The 19,923-nt window shown below is 62.7% G+C and overlaps 2 protein-coding genes across 2 annotated transcripts in view; both read right to left on the bottom strand.

Annotated features, from left to right (window-relative positions):
* Positions 1-2,716, bottom strand: part of CACNA1S (calcium voltage-gated channel subunit alpha1 S) — a 56,680-nt gene extending 53,964 nt beyond the window's left edge. The window contains exons 1-2 of the mRNA XM_086343106.1: positions 2,428-2,716; positions 863-968 (exon numbers count right to left, since the gene is read on the bottom strand). Of these exons, the coding sequence (XP_086199232.1) occupies positions 863-968; positions 2,428-2,579 (258 nt within the window). The 5' untranslated portion in view covers positions 2,580-2,716. The remainder of the gene's footprint in view (positions 1-862; positions 969-2,427) is intronic.
* Positions 2,717-3,311: 595 nt separating this feature from the next.
* On the bottom strand, positions 3,312-7,733 carry ASCL5 (achaete-scute family bHLH transcription factor 5). The gene has a single exon (XM_086343105.1). It carries the CDS (start codon positions 4,489-4,491, stop codon positions 3,949-3,951), a length of 543 nt encoding a protein of 180 aa, XP_086199231.1. The 5' UTR covers positions 4,492-7,733; the 3' UTR covers positions 3,312-3,948.
* Positions 7,734-19,923: the final 12,190 nt, after the last annotated feature.

Genomic DNA, 19,923 nt, shown 5'->3' with positions numbered 1-19,923 from the left:
CACAGCGCTCAGCGGTGAGCCCAACGGCCACAGGAGTGGAGCCAGAGCCGAGGTCACCTCCAAAGCTGACTGAGGCCCTTTGTAACCTTTGCCAAAGCCCCCTGATCATCACTAACAAGCTTCCTGACTCAAAATTAGGCCAGAACACTGAGCCCCGTGCTCAGCCTGTAGCACCCTAACCAATCGTGCATGCGTGCGAGCTAAGTTGATTCAGTCGTATCTGACTCTTTGTGGCTCCACAGACTAGCCCACCAGGCTCCTCTGTCCATGGGATTCTCCAGGCAAGATACTAGAGCAGGCTGCCATGACCTCCTCCAGGGGATCTTCCCAACCCAGGAATGAACCCGTGTCCCTTACGCCTCCTGCTTTGGCGGTGGATTTTTTTACCCCTAGTGCCATCTAGGGAAGTCCACCCTAACCAATCACCTAACAGCAACCTTCCAGCAGGAATTTTCTTTGTCTTGAGGCTATAAAAATTGGCTCCTAAACCAGGAAAGCACTGTCTCTCTCAGGTCTGTTAGGAGGTCGGCCCGCTGAGCTCGCAGCGCCCCCATTTTCTCTGATCTTTGTTCTTAGCAAACTCATTCCCTTCTGAAATGCTCTCGAGTCTGGACATTCCTTTCCGGCCCGCGCTTGGACCGCCTCAGCACTTAGCACGGAGCTGGCACAGCGGGTACTTCTCAGTGCTGGCTGCTGCTATGACGGAATCCAGCCCAGCCAGGTTTCCCTGCGGAGCTCAGAGCCGCTCAGCCCGCCCTGCAGGTCTCGGGGACGGGTCTGTATCCTCCTGGGGGGGTGGGGGGTGAAGCTCCAGCATCCCGCACCGGGCAGCGGGCGGGCAGGGGAAGGACCACCCTCTTACCAGGCCGAGGTTCAGTCTGTTGTTGTCGTCCTCCGGCATGGGCAGGTACACGGCCAGGGCCACGCAGTTGGCAAAGATGGTGAGTAAGATGATGGTCTCGAAGGGTCTGGGGCGGAGTTAAGGAGAGAGTGAGGCGCGGGACTTGCGGGTGGAGCAGAGAGTGCGCTGGGGGCCTCTGTGGACACCAAGGCCCAGGGACGGGTCCACATCGCACTTCTGCTCCTGGCGGGGGTGCGGGCGGGGACCCTCCTCCAACAGGGGTGCCTGAGACGCTCAGGGACCGCGAGGCGCTGGCTCCCGTCTGGGGCCACTCAGTTCCAACGCTCAGGGAGTCTTGAGTCCCATCTCAGTCCCTACATCCCCGCCCCTCGCCCGGCCCCCCACCCCTCTGTCCCCTCGAAGGTGCTACAGTCAGACAGTCCTCGGGGCCTCGGAGGAGCATCCAGGGAGGCTGGGCTGGTGCGAGCTGGGCGAGGCCCCCGGGGTGGGACGGGGAGCGGCTATGCGCCCTGAAACCTGGCCTCTGCGGCCTGAGCGGGGGAGACTGCCCTGAGGCAGCTGCACCCCCAGGTCCCAGTGTCCCTACACGGGGCGAGCCAGCCAGTCTCCAGAGGGCACCCCCAGGCTCCCTGGACTTGCTGGCGAGCAGTAGGGGCCCTGGGGGAGGCCACCAGGGGAGGTGGGGGTGGTGGGGACTGAGGGGTGAAGGTGGAGGAGTGGAACTGTGCGTGAGTGGATGGCGGGGGTGCGCCCTGTGTCCACAGCCCACGGGAAGGCCCCGTGCCCTTCCCAGACACCTTCCTCGGGTTTGAGGCGAGGTGGCCTCAGGGCAGAGACCTGGAGAGGCACCGGGAGACAGGCAAGAGAGGCCCCCGGCTCCTCAGACGGAGTGGGCGGGGCCCAGGGTGGGCACAGCAGTGTGGGGCAGGCCGGGCCCCACCGGGTGCCCGGCTCCGGGTTCCCCGCCCTGCAGCCCCTTCACTCTCTTTCTTCTAGGCACCAGCTGGTAGGAGCCCAGTCTTCCAAAGCCCCTCAGAAACATTCCAAATATCCCAGCCGGCGCACTCAGCGCCCCATGACAACGGCCTTCCCTCAGAAACATTCCAAATATCCCAGCCGGCGCACTCAGCGCCCCATGACCGCACTCAGCGCCCCATGACAACGGCCTTCCCTCTGCCCTCATATCTCCCCCTGGCCCAGCAAGCTGGGTGTTTGCATCATTCTTCCTCCCGGAGCTGATGCCAGCGTGGAGGGGGTCACGTCCCTGTGCCCAGGACGTGCGGCCCAGCTGGGCCTGATATCCACACAGAGCTCGGTGCCCACCCCACCGGCCTCCCAGCCAGCCTGCCAGCTTCCGCCACCCTGTCCCATGTCAGGGCCTCCACGCCTTCCAGCACCTTCCAGAGGCGGCCTCGGGGCCCTGCACCTCACCCCCAGCCCCTGTGCCTGCGCCAGGGCTGCCTTCCCAAAGGCCCCCGGCTGTACCCCCGGGCCCCGGTGCCCGGCCTCCAGAGCCTGTGATCGCTGAGCCCCCTCCTCCCCTCCGCATGGCCCCTGAAGGATACTTCCACTCGACGATGCTGATGCAGGCTTTCCGCACGGGGTTCTGGAGGGTCAAGCAGAACAAGGCCCGGGGCGGCCTGGGCAGGACCTCCGGGACGGGCTTCTTGGCCTGCTTCCTCCGCAGGCCCTCGTCCTGGGCCGGGGCCGGCTCCATGGCTCCCGCGGCCTCAGCCTTTCCTGCTCCCCTACCGCTGTCCTCTCCTCCCCGCGTCCCAGCGCCCCCGCCTCCGGGACTGGGCGGCTGAGCTGGGGCGCCTGCCCTGCTGAGCCAGCTGGGCGGGGCGGGATCACTCTCCCTGCTCCGGGGGTAAAATTAGCCTCCCCTGGCTCCCCACTGGCCAGCCCTGGGCTCCACAGCCAGGCAGCTGTCACCTCTTCCCGGCCCAGCCGGCGGCATCCCGGTATGTCCCCAAAGAGGCAGGGGGAGGGTCACATGCGGGCCCAGGCTGGAGTAGCGGACGGAGAGCTCAGGAAGTGATCTGGAGCCCCCAGCCTCACTGAACCTACTGAGGGGCCACCGACACCAGCTCCTGGGTTTCAAGATTAGTCCCCCTCCCCACCCCAAGACACGGTCCGGAAAAGCTGCTGGGTGGCCCGGCTCAGTAGGAATCCACAGCCCTCCCTGCCATCTTGACCCACTCTCACCCCCACACCCCCAAGACCCTCCAATCTCACCACCACGCCCCGGGGTGTTCCCCACCCCACCCCACTGCCCCTAACTGTGCAAGGGGCAGGTGTCTGCCCCTGGGACTCTGCCCCTGGCAGGTACTGAGCTCTGCGTGAACGTCAGCTGAATGCATAAGCGAACAGAACACCCCACAGGCAAGTGCTCTGAGTGGAAGGAGACTGGGTCGCCAGGGAAAAGAGGTGGACAATGACCCGGAACCACAGAGCCCAGCATCTTTATTTAGCCCCTTGGTGCGAACACAGCACATACACCACGCGGCCCGCATGCCACAGAGCACAGGATGAGGGGAAGAGGTCCCCTCCTGAACTGGGCAAGGAAGAGGCCACACTGCGGGCTGGGGGCTGGGAGCCTTGGGTCCTCCTGTAAGGAAGCCAGGCAGCAGCAGGGACCACACGTCCTCCCCCGCCGCCCTCACCCCGGGCTGGGTGCCAGCTGCCTGGCCTGCAGCTCACCCTCGGGGTGTCCCTGGGAGGCGGGCTGGCAAGCTCCCAAAGAGACGCTGGTGTCTGAGGCCATCTCCTGGAGAGTCCAGGCGAGGCCCGCCCATCAAAGCAGGCTTGCCTTCTGGGCTGCGCCTGGGGCCCCGGGGTTAGGGATCAGGGCCGCAGTGGCCCGGTACACACCGGAGCCTGGGCTTAGACCTGTTCCCGCGCGGGGCTGAGGCCAAGCCGGAGCCCGACCCCGGGGTGGCCTCACTCGTGCCCCGTGTCCGCCCGCTGTAAGGGCCCGGGCCGGGGTGGCGCTGGCGCAGGGAGGATGCGGCGGACCCCGGAGTGTAGAACGGCGGGAACCCCGGGGACCCGGAGCCTCCCGAGCCTGGGCAGCCCCACCCTGCTCAGTGGCTGCACTCCTCCGACTCGAAGAAGGGCGAGGAGGAGCCGCAGGAGGGCTCGGCCGAGTCGGGCACCAGGGAGGGCGCCGCCCGGGGCTCGCGGGGCGCGGCGCCGTCGGGGGCGGCGCTCAGCAGCTCCTGCAGGTGCTTGATGTAGCGGATGGCGGCGCGCAGGGTCTCCACCTTACTGAGCCGCTTCTCAGCCAGGGCGCCGGGCAGGTGGCCGCGGAGCCGCGCGTAGCCCTCGTTGACGCAGCGGACGCGCTGGCGCTCGCGCTCATTGCGCTTCTGGATGAAGGCGGGCTCGAAGGGGTAGTCGCAGGCGCCCAGCGCGCCGGGGAAGGGCGCTCCCGGGAAGGCGGCGGCGTAGGCGTCGCAGTAGGGCGGCCCGGCGGCGCCCGGGTAGAGCAGGAAGGGCACGGCGCCCAGGGGCTCGGCGCCGGCCGGGGGCGCCGGCCGCGGAGGGGGCCCGATGCCCAGCGGCAGGCACTCGGGAGCCGCTGCGGGCCGGCGGGCCGCCAGCGCCCGGCAGAAGTCTTCGTTCATGGTGCCGCGCGGAGCCGGACCGAGCGAGCCCCGAGTCGCCCCGGCTCGGGGTCTGCGCGCCCTGCGCGCGGGGCGAGTCACATCGCCGGCCGCGGCTCGGGGCGCACGGACTGGTCAGCGCTTATTTCCGCTCTCGGGGGAGGCTCCGAGGTCCCCCTAAGGCGCGCCATCGCGGCGGACTGGGCGGCCGCGCAGAGGCGGGATCCCAGGCCGGGCGCGGGCCTTCCCAGGGGCGCGACTCTGTGGCTCCGGCGGCCCGCGCTGGGCTCTTGGTCCTCGCCGCCTTCGGGGACCCTGGCCTGCTGCTTAGAGTGCGCCGCGCCGCAGAGGCTCCGGGGGAACCGTCTCTAAAGAGGAGAGTGAACATGTCAGTTAGAAAAGGGCTTTCTTTGGGGGCTCCTTTGTGTCCCCCCTCACCCCCGCGACCCTCCAAGGCAATTGTAAGCATCAGGAGCGGAGGCGGTGGGCTGCTGAAGACACTGGCGGAGCAGGGTTTGGACCCCCGTTCACCCCTTCTTGCTGGGGTGACCTCTCTGAGCCACGGTTTCCAGTAGGGAGAGATTTAAAACATCCTTCCCAGGAGAACAACGCGGTATGAGGACCAAGTAGGAAAAGAAATACACCCGAAGATACCTCCTCCAGGGCCTGCCTTATAAAAGTGCCCGGCGATGTCCTCTCCGTTGAGAGTGAGGGGCACATCTCCTCACTCGCACCTGCGGGGCCCCCGCCTGGGGGAGGGTTGGGAGCTGGGGGGAGGGGGAGAAGGGGGCGTGTGCGGGCTCCGGCCCCCTGGGTTTGTCCCTCCTGCCTCTGAGTGCGCAGAGCCTGGCGGTCCAGTCTGCACAGGTAAGTGCTTGTTAAATAACTGACCAGGTGGATGAGACAGGAAGCTGGGCTGGTTGTGGGACTGAGTTACACACAGCCTTTCCCAGACTTCAGGCGCTGTCGCTTTAGAAATGATTGGCCTGGGCTGCGTTTAGGGGCTACCAACCCCTTCCCAGCACCCCCACCCACGGTTATCAGATCCCACTCTGTCGTCACTGACCCGCCCTCTCCCTGTGTGTCTGCGTGCCCCGCCGGTACCCTCTGCCCCGTCACATGCTCTGCAATCGTGCCCTCCCCACTGGAGACCTCAGGGTCCCGCCACCCCTGGGGGCAGTTATGGCGCAGCAGGGGCCAGAAGCAGAGCCAGGCCTTCTGTGTGACAGAGGGCCGCCTCTGTCCCCAGCCGGGGACGTGGCTCAGACCCCCGACAGGTCCCTGCACCTTCTCATCACTCCCTCCTCCAGCTCCCAGGCTGGGCCCGGCTAGCTCCGCCCTCTGCAGAGGGGCACTGGGGAGTCAACAGTCCCCTAAGCACCTGCTCTTGAAAGAGTATGTGAGGCTTTGGGACAAGACCACACACCCCTTCCCCGCTCCATGGCCTCCAAGGGACCCCCTTGGGAGGGAAGTTTCCTTCAAGGGATGGTTCCAGACAATCTCTTCCAAACGGTCCCTTCACTCCGTCAGGACCAGTCTCCCCTGACACTCTGCCTGCTCCTGACCTCACCCCTTGGCTGACAAAGACCCAGCCAGTCGTGGCCCCTCTGCTTCCCAGTCCTGCCTGTGCTGACTGTGTGAATTCTCCAGCCCCCGACATGGGTGTTCGAGGCTGTGTGCTCTGAGTCTCAGCCAGACAGTAAGCTGCCAGAGGGCAGGGCTTCCTCTCATTCTTAGGTAGTGCCCCTCAGTCCCTTGCAGTGCGGGCATGGAAGGGGTGCTCAGAATTATTTGCAATCAGTCCTCTTGTTTTAGAAAAATACGAGACCCAGACTGTCCTCTCCCGGGTGATCCCTGCCTCTTCAAATTCAATTTATTTGAATATAATTTGGTAGAGGTCAGAAATTTATTTACATCTAATGACAGTTTGAATAAATACAACTGAGTGTTTGTGTCTCTTCGGTGTTCAGCACCTGGTCACTTTCTTTACATGCTGTTTACATTGTTTATAAGATAGTCACTGAAGCAAGAACCCTCACAGCTTGACCATGTGTTTCTTGAACCAGGTCTGTCTTTCCTGTTAGACAAGGACTGATAATGTGGCTATAAAGACCTATAAAGAAAGCTGAGCGTCGAAAAATTGATGCTTTTGAACTGTGGTGTTGGAGAAGATTCTTGAGAGTCCCTTGGACTGAAAGGAGATCCAATCAGTCATGAATATTCATTGGAAGGACTGATGCTGAAGCTGAAGCTCCTATACTTTGGCCACCTGATGCAAAGAACTGACTCACTGGAAAAGACCCTAATGCTGGGAGGGATTGGGGGCAGGAGGAGAAGGGGACAACAGAGGATGAGATGGCTGGATGGCATCACCGACTCAATGGACGTGAGTTTGGGTAAACTCTGGGAGTTGGTGATGAACAGGGAGGCCTGGTGTGCTGCAGTCCATGGGGTCGCAAAGAGCTGCTGACCGACTAACTGATACCGTGGCAGTGAGCTCAGGTGAGGCTGCGGCTGCAGGTGATCTGTGATCTGTGTTTTCCTCTGTGGAATGCTCTACCCTGGCGAGGAGCAGAAGGACGTAGGGTGTAGGTTATCCTCAAGAGGGCGTCTGTTCTAGCCCTGGGAACTGGGATGGAGCCATGCACAAAACACTTAGTGAAATAGTAACAGTAACAGCTGTCATTTATTACCCTTGATGTGCATGGCTTCCTGCCAAGTGCTTTAAGTGAAACATCACGTTTATTCCTACACCATTCTTGTGAGGTTTTTTTGCTAAGTCACTTCAGTCGTGTCTGACTCTGTGTGACCCCATAGACGGCAGCCCACCAGGCTCCCCCGTCCCTGGGATTCTCCAAGCAAGAACACTGGAGTGGTTGCCATTTCCTTCTCCAATGCATGAAAGTGAAGTCGCTCAGTCGTGTCCGACTCTTAGCGACCCCATGGACTGCAGCCCACCAGGCTCCTCCATCCATGGGATTTTCCAGGCAAGAGTACTGGAGTGGGGTGCCATTGCCTTCTCCATCTTGTGAGGTGGTGGTGGTTTAGTCGCTAATTCGTTCATCCCACTCTTGTGGCCTCATGGACTGTAGCCCTCCAGGCTCCTCTGTCCATGGGATTCTCCAGGCAAGAATACTGGAGTGGTTGCCTTTCTCTTCTCTAGGGGATCTTCCCCACCCAGGGATGTAACTCAGGTCTCCTGCATTGCAGGCAGATTCTTTACTGACTGAGCCACCAGGGATGCTCATTTCATCCGGTTTAGAGGTGAGAAAGCTGAGGCTCATACAGGTGAAGTTACTTACCCAAGGTTCCACAGTCAGTGATCTCGTGAACCCCTATCCGTCTCCCCTCACCCCGGCTCCCCCTCTATTTCTCCTAGAGTTTCCCATTGGAATCAAAAGTTCAGAAGGGCGGTGCTGACCTAACACGGGGCTCTTACTAACCTATGCTTCCTGTTGGAGGAGCTGTTCTTCAGGTTCAGATGAGGGCGCTGAGCTCCTGCCAGGTCAGAGTGGTGCCAGAGGTCCCCGGGTGGTCCTGGGAAGTTAATGCCCCTTGAAGATGCTTTAAGGAGTATGGCCGTGGGAGGGGAGGGCCAGGCAGAGTCAAGTACCTGGAGCCGTATCCCCGGGAACCCGGCGAGGAGGCCCCTGCCTGAGCTTAAGAACTGCAGAACCAGGCTCCTCCTTCATCCGCAGAACCCCAGCAGGATCTGACCCGCAGCTGGGAACCAATGCTTGGCCTCTGCTCCCTGACTGGGCAGAACCAGTGTCAACAGCGACACCGTGTGGCGGCGAGGAGCAATAGCAGCGGCAGTTTGCTGAAATTCAAGGTCAGGAATGCACTAGGACTCCCCCCACCGGAGTCCCCAGGGCTTTTGGAAAATTCAGAGTAAGGGAGGATCTCCAAGAAGAGCCATGAGGTTTTCCGTTAACCTCCCAGAGGGGGTGGGTCAGTTCCCATCAGTTAACTGTTCATTACATACAGATACAGGAAAGATGTGTCATTAAACATATTTTGGATTTTGAACCAAAAAACCGCAGATTGTGTCAGTATGAATCAACTTACTAGCTAAAAGTGTGCTTCTGAAATAGTGTGTGCGGGGCTGTCCCCGCCCATGAGGCACCGGTGGCTGCCTCGTGGGAGCCACCCACGAGGCACTCTCCACCCTTCTAGGGACCTGGCTCCTCGCAGGCAGGGCTCCTTGCCCTGGGCGCTGGTCAGGCAGCCACCAGCAGGGTCTCCTGGGCTCCCTTCCCCCGTCCTCGCTGCTCGCAACTCTGCATCAGGTGCATTTGCCCCCCCGCATTAGCTCCTTGTCTGCATCCTGCCAGAGGCTCTCACTGCCCACCCACCCCCCCACCTCTGCCCACGGCACATCTCAGCTCCTTGTTGATGGCTTCCGGAGCATGGCCTGCCCACCCGGGTCCTCCCCTCCGAGGTGTCCACGGTCACCTGGCCCCCCCACCCCCTTCCCCCAGCCATGTGCTCTTCCTTTCCTGTAAGGAAGCCAAGGACTTGGAGAGACAGCATGCGTGGGCTTTGCCTCCAGCGAAGGTGTCTGCTGAGGGCTTTCCCCAGAGTGCTCCGCGGTCAGACACTTTGAGAAACGAGCCCCTTCATCCTTTCCTGTAGACGCGTCCCAGAGAAAGACCGGCAGTGGAGAGCTGCTTGCCTTTAACCCAGAGACCCTGAGTGGGCCTCTCAAACCCCCAGTGGCCTTCACCAGGCTCTGTTCAGGGTGATATGTGAGGACCTTCTTAGTGTCCTGGAGGCCACTGGAGAGCCCTCTGCTTGGAGCCCCTCCTGACACGGCCCCCGGACCCAGGCTGTAAACAGTAAATGCAAGAACTCATCTTCGCTTCATCTTTGATACGCACAGTACCTGCTGCAGAGATGTTTGCTGGTTGTCATGGGTAGCCCTGGGGAGGGATGACCCATCATGATCAAGCCAAGGGGCGGGGAGCTTTGAGCAGGCTGGGCCATCTACAGGGCAGATAACACAATTCCACCTTTCCAGCCTCTCTCACTGTCTGCGCCAGGACTGGAGCCAGAGGGGGGGGACTGAGGCCAGAAACGGGCTGAATGTGTCACTTCAGACCCAGAGCGGGCCTGGAAGTGGGCTTTGGCGGGGGGCGAGCTCTCTGACCCCTTTGCCTCTCCTTCCTCTCGGGGGTTCGTACAGTAGATCATGCTTGATGGGGCATGTCGGCACCTTCACAAAGAAATCTTTCAGAGCCTCCCCTGCCCCTGGTGCCCTGAACTGGGAGAATCTGTAAGGAAGCCAAGGACTTGGAGTGACAGCATGCATGGGCTGCACCCACCCCTGCCTCCAGGGAAGGTGTCCGCTGAGAGCTTTCCCCAGAGTGCTCCGCGATCAGACACTTTGAGAACCGAGCCCCTTCATCCTGTCCTGGAGATGCGTCCCAGAGAAAGCCCCGCAGTGCAGAGAGCTGCTTGCATTTAGCTCAGAAACCCCCAGTGGGCCTCTAAAGCCTCCTAACATTGGGTAGAATACATTTCAGGGAATTTCACCTTAAAATCTCCAGCACAAGCAAATGCTTTTTCTTTTCTTAAATAAGAAAGTCACGGTCTCCCTCGGGAGTCTGTCTGATAGCCGGTAATTATTTCTAGGAGGATCACCTCACTTCTCAGCCCAATATTCAACAGGTTCAACTCAACAATGATCATTTCAGAATCTCCAAGATCCTCTGGATCTGACCAAGGAGAAGGGGCAACAGGCCTGGCGATCACGAGCCCAGGAGTGCCCTTGCTAGAGAGTGACGCCCTGTTCCCCGGGCAGCCGCAGGGCTCGGGTGCCTGGTTTGAACCCCTGTGCCCTGCTGGCGCATGATGAACAAGCGAGGCAGTGCTCTTTGTGAGCCCCCCAGCCCAGAGCCCCCCTCGCCATCCTCCTCGTCGTGGCTTTGCCCCAGGCTGCCGCATACAGCCACTTCTGGAGAGGAGCCTTGCAGAGCCCTGAGTGGGCGCCTTGCCAGGACTCTGGAAGCGGGAGGGGAGCGCAGAAGGAAGGCCGCGGGCAGGGCCCTTTCGAGGCTGGCCTGGGGGGCACCCTGCTCTCTGTGGCCCAGAGCCCTCAGCCTGTCACAGAGGAGGAGCTGGCAGCTCAGAGAGGCTGCGGGAGTGCTCGGGTTGGCTCACCAGGCTCTGTCCAGGCTGAGGCCTGAGGACCTTCTTAGCCACGCAGGGGCGCTCCACTCTTGGGGGAAGAGTCCTCATCTTTACAGGATTTTGTGGGGGCCAGCATTGGCGGAGGGGCTCATCCTTCCCAACTGCCTGACTGTACCCAGCATTTATGGTGCTGGAGAGTCCCAGGGGCTGATTTGGAAGGCAGCTGCCCCCAGCCCCCAGGAGGAGAATCGGGCTCTTGGGAATGGCTTACAGCCCAGGAGCCCCAGGTGAGTGGCAGCCCCACAAGGGGAAGGCGAGGCTGCAGGCTGGACCTCCCAGACTGGGTCCTGACTCTGCCTGACTGGTGAGGGAGCCACTGCACAGGCCTCAGTTTGCACACCTGCAGAATGGGGGCACTGACGCCTCAGCCGTACATGAGTCCCGTGCCAGGGATCCCTGGCAGCTGGTACTGCTAGAACAGCCGGCCTGGCCCTGGGAGGACCCCCGGAGCACTAAGATCCTGGGATGTGGCTCTGATGGGCCTGAGGCAGCAGGTGCCACCCCCGCCCAGCATTGCGTCCAGTGGCTCCCAGGGCCACGTCTGTCCTGGGGATCGTCCAGAGGGGAAACTCTGTACACAAGGGCCTGGCCCTTGTCTCAGGTCTCAGAAGGACTAGGGTAACTGCGTTCACTCACATCTCTGAAGAAGGTGAACGCACTCGGCGTGCACCTCCTGCCAGGGGGATCCACACGCCAAAGTCCCCTGACCCCCTTCTGGGACGCTCACAGGGGACCACCTGGACTGCTGTGCCCAGGGGGGCGGGTGGACGGGGCAGGGCTGTGCCTCGCATTTCACTTCTGCTCTGAGCGTGCTCCCTACAGCCCTGGGGGGGGCCGTGGCCCTCGTTACTGATGAGGACGTGGAGGCCCAAGGAGGTCATACGGCTGCCCAGGGTCACACGGCTGCCCAGGGTCACACGGCTGCCCAAGGTCGCATGCTGCCCAGGGTCACACGGCTGTCCAGGGTTGCACGGCTGCCCAGGGTCACAGCTGGCTCAGGGCAGAGCGGAGATCCACCCGCAGGCCTGGGGCTCCTGAGTAGACACCGCTCACTACAGCATCTGAGAGGTGAGAGCCGAAGGAGGTGAGGAGCAAGTGAAGACACAGGGCGGTGTCCTCCGCGTGAGGCGCTCTCCTCAGTGACGCCTGTGCATGAACATGCTGGCACACGCATGCACACACATGCACACGCGTGCACAAGCACTGAATCCTCCAAGCAGGGACGATCATCACCCTTGCTTTACAGATAGGAAAGCTGAGGCATGGAGAGGTAAAGTAACTCTCCCAGGGTCACACAGCTGACGGATGTTGAACGTGGCATCCGAGAGAAACTGGAGTACACCTTGGGGCTGGCCGGGCGTCCTCAGGCTGCCAGGAGTGAGTGTTTCTTAACAGCCCGAGGAGAGGAGAAGCCTGAGAGGCAGAAGGAAGGGGTTCAGGAGGCTGTGCTGCAGCCCCACCCCCAGCCCTGCCCCCGGCTGTAAGTTGCACACAAAGCGGGGGTGGGGAGGGGCTGCAGCTTAGGAGCCAGGACATCTGGACGTGTAGCCCGGAGCCCCCTAAGTGCTAATGTGACAAGCCTCACCAAGATAAAGCAGTCCCTCTGCAGATGCCAGAGAGGGTGTGGGTAGCAAGAGCTCAGAGACGCCCAAAGCCTCGTGGGAGTGGATGGGGCTGGGGGTGCAGGCGGGGGGCTGGGAGAGGGAAGCAAAGGCGGGACCTTGGCTACAAGGTCAGTGGGCGCCCGGGGTCCAGCCGGCCGGAGGGACGCACACTGCTGCCCACTGCACGTCCCGTGAGGCCCTGCGGTTACTGCTGGCCCAGGGCTTGCCCTCCAGGGGGCTCAGGGAACTTGGGATTAGTCAGGGCTGATACCAGCGAGAAGAGAGAGGAAGGGAAATCACCTCCAGGGGCCATAAAGGCTCCGTAAGCCTAAACCAGGAGATTCTGCAGGGGCTGCTGTCTGACCCTGCAACCAGTCGCCCCGAGCTGCGGGGCAGCACGGAAGCCTCCAGCCCCGCGGGCTGCCTGCCAGGCCAGCAGCGTGCCCATCTCCCACCAGGGCTGCTGCCCCGGCCCTGCGCCAACCCAGGTGCCCAAGGTCCCAGCCGCTGCAGACTCGGAGGAAGTTCTGCTCCCTTCACCGCACAAGGGAGCCTCCCTTGTAGGTGGCTGGGGTCACGTGAGAAAAAACCTTCGGGGGCCACAGAAGTTCAAGATCTCCCAAGTCCCCCCCGCCGCGTGGATCCGGGGTATCTGTCAGTGGGAGGTGACACCAGGCCGCAGGCCTTTGGGAACACAGCGCCGTGGCCTGGGTCTGCAGGGAGAAGCACACTCCCCTGGGTCACACGCGGCCCCCAGGTGGCCTGGGTCTGCAGGGAGCTCACTCCCCTTGCTTACACGCGCGTCCCCCGGGTGGTCTGCGTCTGCAGGAAGAAGTGCACTCCCCTTGCTCACACGTACGCACCCCCCGCCGGGCCATCCACACGTCCCTATGAGGAAGGGTCCTCACCCCGAGTCCCTGGGAGGACGTGGGTTGGCAGCACCCCCGGGTCCCTCTCCTGTGGGTTCAGGATGCCCCAGGACCCTCCCGTCTGTCTCAGGAGGTTTCCACGGTTTAGAGAGTATCAGAGCTCTCTGCGTCTGGTCGAAACGTGATTACAACCACAGCCTCTACGGTCCCTTCCAGCTAGGACCTGGAGCCCACCCGGCCCTCTGCTGTGGGGTGGCAGCGCCCTGGGGGGCCCTGTGAGGAACATCTTGCCGCCTGCCCGCACACCCACCCGGACGGACTCCTCTGCACTCAGCTCCCTCTTCCAGAGGTCGCTTTAACCACTGCTCCCTCGGACCGCACGCCCTTGTGTCTGCTGCCCCGCGGCCCCCTCTCCTCCCCGTCTCCCCTCTCCTCCCCGTCTCCCCTCTCAGCTGGGCAGCTCCCCTCCTGGGGCACCCCCGACCTCCGGTCACCCATCCCCCCTGCAGACAGTCTGGGTCTCTCCATGTCCACAATGCCCCCGCCCTCTCCTGCCCTCTGCTTTCTCCTCCCTGAATCCTCGGGCCTGTGCTTCTGGGGACACTCTCCCTGGGGTGCTCCGGCCTGCCGTTCCTGTACAGCCTGTGTGCCTCGCTCCCCTAAAAGGCCCGTGCCTGCCGTGTGCCAGCCGCCTCCTGCAGGGCGGGCCCCTCTCCCGGTCCCCAGGGGTGTCCGCGCGTGTGGTCACACGAGTGCCCCAGGCTGATCAAAACAAGTGCTCTCACAGCCACATCTACCGTCTAACGTCCGCGCAGAGCAGCTCTGCAGAGGCCCTGGGCCGAAAATGTGAAACTTTTCTGTGCAGAGGCTTCCTTCGGCAGCGGGGTGAAAAGCCTAGGCCCTGAGTGCAGGGAACGTGGGGGTTGAATGGGGACAGACCTCAGCTGACTGGACAGGGGGCCCTCACAGGGCACCTGCCACGTGCTTGGAACTAGTCAACCCCCTGGAGGTGACTTTTCATCCCCATTTTGCAGATGGGGAAACCGAGGCTCGGAGAGCTCGCGTGAGCTTAAGCAAGCCTGCGCTTGCACGAAGGCCAGGACAGGGAGCGCGACAGGAGGGCTGTTCTCGCCCTTGTTCTGTGCTGGACACGCGTGGCCTCTTGGCTCGTCTGACCCTCACCACAGTGCGACGAGGCAGGTACCATTTAACAGGTGATGGGGGAGGCCAGCCCAGCCGGCGGCCTGTGGTCCCTCAGCCCCTAAGAGACAGGGCTGTGATGAGACCCCGCCAGCCTGCCGCACCGCCGTCTGCAGCCCTGGGCCCAGCCTCCCCCGGCCCTCACCCCTCACCTGCAGCTCCTTTCCAGGATGTCTCCCGGGATGATCTCCACCCAGAAGGCCCACACGTCAGTCTCGGGGGACTGGCGGGCGGCAGGCAGTGGCCCGCAGGGTGAGTCCACGGACGGACCCCACTGGCAGTGATGCCCCCGGCTGCACGGCTGGCCCGTCTGTTGCCCTCGGCGTGGGCGCCTGCCCCCCCCGCAGGTGGCTGAGCGTGCCCGGCCGGGTGCCAGGAGGCCGTTCCTTCTGGGCTGCTCCCCGCTCAGTGGCTCCGCTGCGGGACGGGGACTGGTTCTCCGGAAGGGCCTGCCGGCCCCTGCTGCGTCCTCGGCCGCCTCTGGCTGGCTCCCAGCCCGGCTCGGGAGCCAGGTACACTCTACTCGACTAAGCTTCAAACGGCGACACACCCAGAAGGGGAGGGCGGGGGGCGGGCTGGGGGCGCCTCTGATCTGGGATGGGCCCCGGGTTGGGGGAGAGGGGGCCGCCCCGCCTCCAATGATTGGCTCCTGCGTCCCAGGGACACACACACGGCCCCAGCCCGAGCCTAGGGCTGTGGGGACGCTGTCCTCCAGGGCTGCCCGCCCAGGGCTGAGGGAGGGACAACGCAGCCGGCCCGTGGCTGGAGAGCCTCTCAACCAGGCACCTGTGCAGCAGGAGGCCATGGACTGGGGCTCAGGGAGCGCCTGGCTGGGGACCCGGGAGGACGCAGGGCCTCCTCGGGGAAGTCCTCGTGCTTAGGGGAAGACAGCCCTGTCTCCAGGGGGACTGCAGCGAGACCAGTTTGGGTCGGTGGTCACTGGGCATCCCCGGGGCTGACCGGGAGCTAGGACAGTAGCCCCTCCAGGGATGCAGCTCCAGGACTGGGGACCACCTAGCACCCTGCCAGGACTCCCGGGCACCAAGCTGGCGGGGTTCTTGGAGGCCGCCCAGGCTGTCCTCCTCGGTGGTCAGTGGAGGAAGCTGGCACCCAGAGTAGACAGACGTGGCCTAGGCCAGGCTACTGTGGCTTTGGGTCTGAGAGCCCAGCCCTGACATGGAGCCCACTGCCCTGGGGGGAGCCCCGTGTTCCAGCCCCTCCTTGCCACTCACCCCAGGCTGAGCCCCAAGCTGCTTCCTTGCGGACAGGCTTGCAGCACCCCTGAAGCCGCAGTGGGGAGACACATCTCACATTTGATGTATACACAAATCACACCCACCAGGCACTTACACACCCACCCGTGACACGAGTTCCTCTTCCCATCCTTCCAGCTGAGGAAACAGACACAGATCTTCCCAGGCCACGCAGCTGGGAGGGTCATCGCTGGGCCCAGACCCAGGCAGTCTGGCCCAGTGCCACCAGGCCTGGCTGCTACACGACAAACCCTCTCCCCACTGGGGAAGCCCGGGCTTTCCGCGTCAGGGTCCGTGCGGAGACTGGTCTGAGCCCCGCTGCCGTGTCCAGCCAACAGAGCTGGACGAGACGTCCTCCCGGTACTCTGTCACCCACTAGGCCAACGGGGAGACGGCAGTCGAGAGGTGTCAGAGCCGACGACGGCCCGGAAGCCAACTGGTGCGGGGGTCCCGAGCCGGCGGGGCTGCACGTTGCTCCTTCCGGAATTTCTGAGCCCCTGGTACTCCCCTTACACGTGCCCACCTGCCCCCGTTCACACACCCTTCACATTGACATTCACAAAGTCATGCAGTTTGTGCCGACGACGTTTTGACCTAATTTATTAACATGACCATATAACCGTTAGACTCCCAGGCATGACCTGGAGTTGCCTTGCACGAGCGGCGACACTCGGGGAACCAGGGGCTGGCTCCGGGTCCTCCCGTCTGTCTGGAGGGTGCATCTGCGCCGGTCACACACAAGGGGCGGCGGGCCGGGCCAGGGTCCTGACGCCTGGGGGAGCCTCACCCACGGTGCCGCCCGGATGCAGGAGTCCCTCGGGTCAGCCCGCCTGCAGCCACTCGCTCCACACCCAGGGGAGGGCTGCAGCGTCCCCGCCCCCGGGAAGTTCAGAGCTCCCACAGGTGGGCCAGCAACGGGCCAGGGTGTCTGGAGCCCTAGGCCCCGATCTCTTGGCGAAGACGGCCCTCTGGCAGGCACAGGCCGTGCCTGGCTGGGTGGGGGGGCATGCTGTCTTAGGGACGCCATGAGTGCAGGGTGGTTCCAGGTGTTTTACACACACAGTATTCCTTACACAGCCATGTAGAGAGAGGCAGAGCTGGGGCCTGCACCCACTTCTAACGCCCTGCCCACGTTTCTAGATGGAGGGCCTGGCCTTCTGGGGGTTTTCATCCTTGCCCCTCATCTGATGAGGCTGCAGGCTGCGGGATACTATGGAGGAGACAGGCTCAGACGTGAGGGACTGGAAGGGCTGAGCGGGGTCAGGAAGCCAGGTCCATCCTGCTTCCAGGCCGGCTCCGCCCACCCACCCTGCCAGCTCTCTGGCCCTCGGGAGTTGCCTGGCACCGGAGAAAAGGCCCTCAGGGATGGGCAGAGAAGCCAGATCCCGGCATCCCTCTCTGCACGCTCTCCAGCTCCCCAGACAGGGCAGTGGCCCTCAGGAGCCTGGGGAAGGAGCCAGCTCCTACCAGCACCGCCTGCTGGGGCACAGGGCCATCTGGGCACCTACAGCGGCACCCCCACCATGAGCCCATGTCTGGGGGCCATCAACACCCCTCCCAGGGTCTCGGGGGCCCCACCAGCAACTCCCACCAATCCACCTGGGGTTAAAGGCCAGAGAGGCAGGCAGACAAGGGCCTCAGTGAAGAATTCAGGCCCCAGGAAGGCTCCCTGAAGGCCTATCGGGGAACTGGGATCCCACGGGCTGCGAAGTGTAGCGGGTTTCCGGCCTTAGCATCTCAGCCAGTGGGAGCGCCACCCGCCCAGATGAAGGGACTGAAGAGCCTCCTGTTTCTGGGAGAGGATGAGTTTACTTTCCGGACGTGCCGACTTTGACAGTCTCTGTGCTCCCCGAAGGGAGGGTCCAGCTGAAAGCCAGGCAGATGGTCTGGACCTGGGGGTCTAGTCTGGGCTAGAGATGGGCATTCTAGAATTCAGACCACAAAAGCACAGGTGAGAACAGTGTCAGGGAGAGAACTCAGACGTTAAACTGTAGATGGAGCTGAGCAGCCTGAGCAGGACCACCCGGAAAACTGCAGTATTGGCGAGAAAGACCCCTCACAGAGTAGTAGGGGGCCGGAGCGCTGAGCCAGGGACGTGCCCAGGGTCCCGCAGGGATGGTCACCAGCGCACCGGCCTGCGGAGGGCTCGGGTTGCGAGTGAGTGGGGATGGGGAGGGGACCCCCTGCAGTCAGAGGTGAGCATGGAGCCCGCGGATGGGTCTTTCAGGCAGGAGACGTGTGCGTGTTGATAGTCTGGAAGGGACGGGAAGCAGGACTAGTGTGGAGGTGATGGAAGTCCCAGGGAGAGGGGACAGCTGGGCTGGCTTTGAACAGGAGGGACATGCCACTTTCAGGATCAAAGCAAAGGAGTCAAGAAGCAGGAAGGAGACTTTGCAGGTGGGGGTAGCAGTCGGGGAGGACTTGCCGGGCGGGAGAGGGGGCAAGAAGCAGGAAGGTGGCCCAGGATTAACGCCAAGGGCTAAGAGCATCCTGGAGGGCTGGGAGACACGGTGCGGACCGTGAACCCGAGGGCCCTGCTCAGTCCTGTGAGAAGCACTGTGCTGCCCGGGGCCACAGGCCAGGCTGAACACCCACAGTGGGGGCTTCAGGGTAAGAATGGACACAAGGAAGCAAGAGAACCAAGGTGCTGGGGCTGACCTGGGTGAGGAGCGGAGGTAGGGGCCCCGGAGCGGGCTGGGCCCACCCCCTCCCCCCGCCCCCTCCTGTATGGGATGACTGACTAGTAGTACTGGCTAAGAATCTACCTTAGAAGGGACAGGCCACCCTCTCCAGTGTTCAAGGGCTTCCCTGGTGGCTCAGAAGGTTAAGAATCCACCTGCAATGCAGGAGACCTGGGTTTGGTCCCTAGGTCGGGAAGATCCCCTGGATAAGGGCATGGCAACTCACTCCAGTATTCTGGCTTGGAGAATCTCATGGACAGAGGGGCCTGGCTGACTACAGTCCATGGGGTCACAAAGAGTCGGACACGACTGAGCGACTGAGCGCTCGCGCGCACGCGCACACACACACACACACACACACACACACACACACACGAGGCTCGGTCCCCAGGGCCAAACCCAACCCGTCTGTCTGTCCCAAGTGGCAACAACTGCCGGTCTGATGGGACACAAACAGGATTTCTGCACACAACCCCAGAACTCATCTCAGACGAACTGAAGAGTTCCATCTGGCGTCTGCAAGCTGGCTGCGGGGACCCTGCTCTGGGGTCACGCACAGGCCACCAAGGCACATCAGGGAGGGCGTCTGACAGCAGTTTGCGTGTTTAGTCCAAGGTCGTGGAGGGGCTGGGCTGCTGGCCGAATCCCCAGGGGAAGTGAAGAGGCACTCCTAAACATTTATGTATTTTTTCACGTATCGTGCTTCCTGACAGTCAACAGCAGCTGCCTGCCACAGACCAAACCTTTAAGACCATCAAAGACAGGTCAGAGCACTTGCAGGACTCCACTGAGACTCAGGGACACAGGGGACCCAGGCCCCCCCACGGTGGGTTACAGGGTATCTGGGAATCTGAGACGCCAGTTTCTGGACAGGTTATTCTTGATAAGCTGACCCATCCGTCTGCCAACCTGCGGAGAGTGTCCCCGTCGTCGAAGAATTCTCAGGCTCACTGAGGCCCGCAAAGCAGCACATGACCTGGCCGGCGCCAAGCGTGTGCCAGGCCAACTGAGGACAAGGCCTTCCGCCGGCCACCTGCGGGCGCGTGCCTCCCGCTCACCCACCATGAGCCTCCTGCTGGCCCAGGATCCTGGTCAAACCCGCCCCTCTGAACATCCCTCACTGGCTTCCAGTGCCAGCCTCATCGACACGTCACCCCACCCCCACCCCCCGGTACCTGCACTTGGCTCTGAACTTGGGCAAATCGCTGCCAACGGGAACGCCCACCTCACCAAGACCCCAGCTCAGGGCTCCACACCAGACTCAACACACCGACCCAGGCAGACCCCACGGGGGAATTCAAACAGATCCCATGGGCCTCCAGATCCTGTTTCTGCCGGACACGCCCCTCATGGCACGTCCCAGACCCGCGGTGGTGCCTCAGCCCTGGGGGCGCTGGCAGCCTCTCCTGGAGTGCAGCCTCCCCTGCAGGCCCCGCTCCCGAGCACCAGCTGGTTTTCACTTGGGGACACGTGGTGGACAGAGGAGCCTGGGGCGCTGCAGTCCACGGGGTCACAGTGACTTAGCGACTGAACGATGAACAGTGGCTTCTCGGCGAGCACTGAGAACGGCATCTGTAAGGTGCTGACGTCAGAGGCTGTTCACTCAGGAGACTCAGGAATGAAACGCAAACTCGGGAGAGTGCCCGGGCCAGCC

This window comes from Bos grunniens, chromosome 16 (assembly GCF_055505025.1).
Source record: "Bos grunniens cultivar Pamir isolate PY7600 chromosome 16, Bosgru_T2T1.0, whole genome shotgun sequence".
Classification (NCBI taxonomy): domain Eukaryota; kingdom Metazoa; phylum Chordata; class Mammalia; order Artiodactyla; family Bovidae; genus Bos; species Bos grunniens.
This window is presented reverse-complemented; position numbering and strand designations above follow the sequence as displayed.

Coding starts and splice junctions, on each gene's coding strand:
- ASCL5 (XM_086343105.1), bottom strand. CDS start 4,491: ATGAACGAAGACTTCTGCCGGGCGCTGGCGGCCCGCCGGCCCGCAGCG.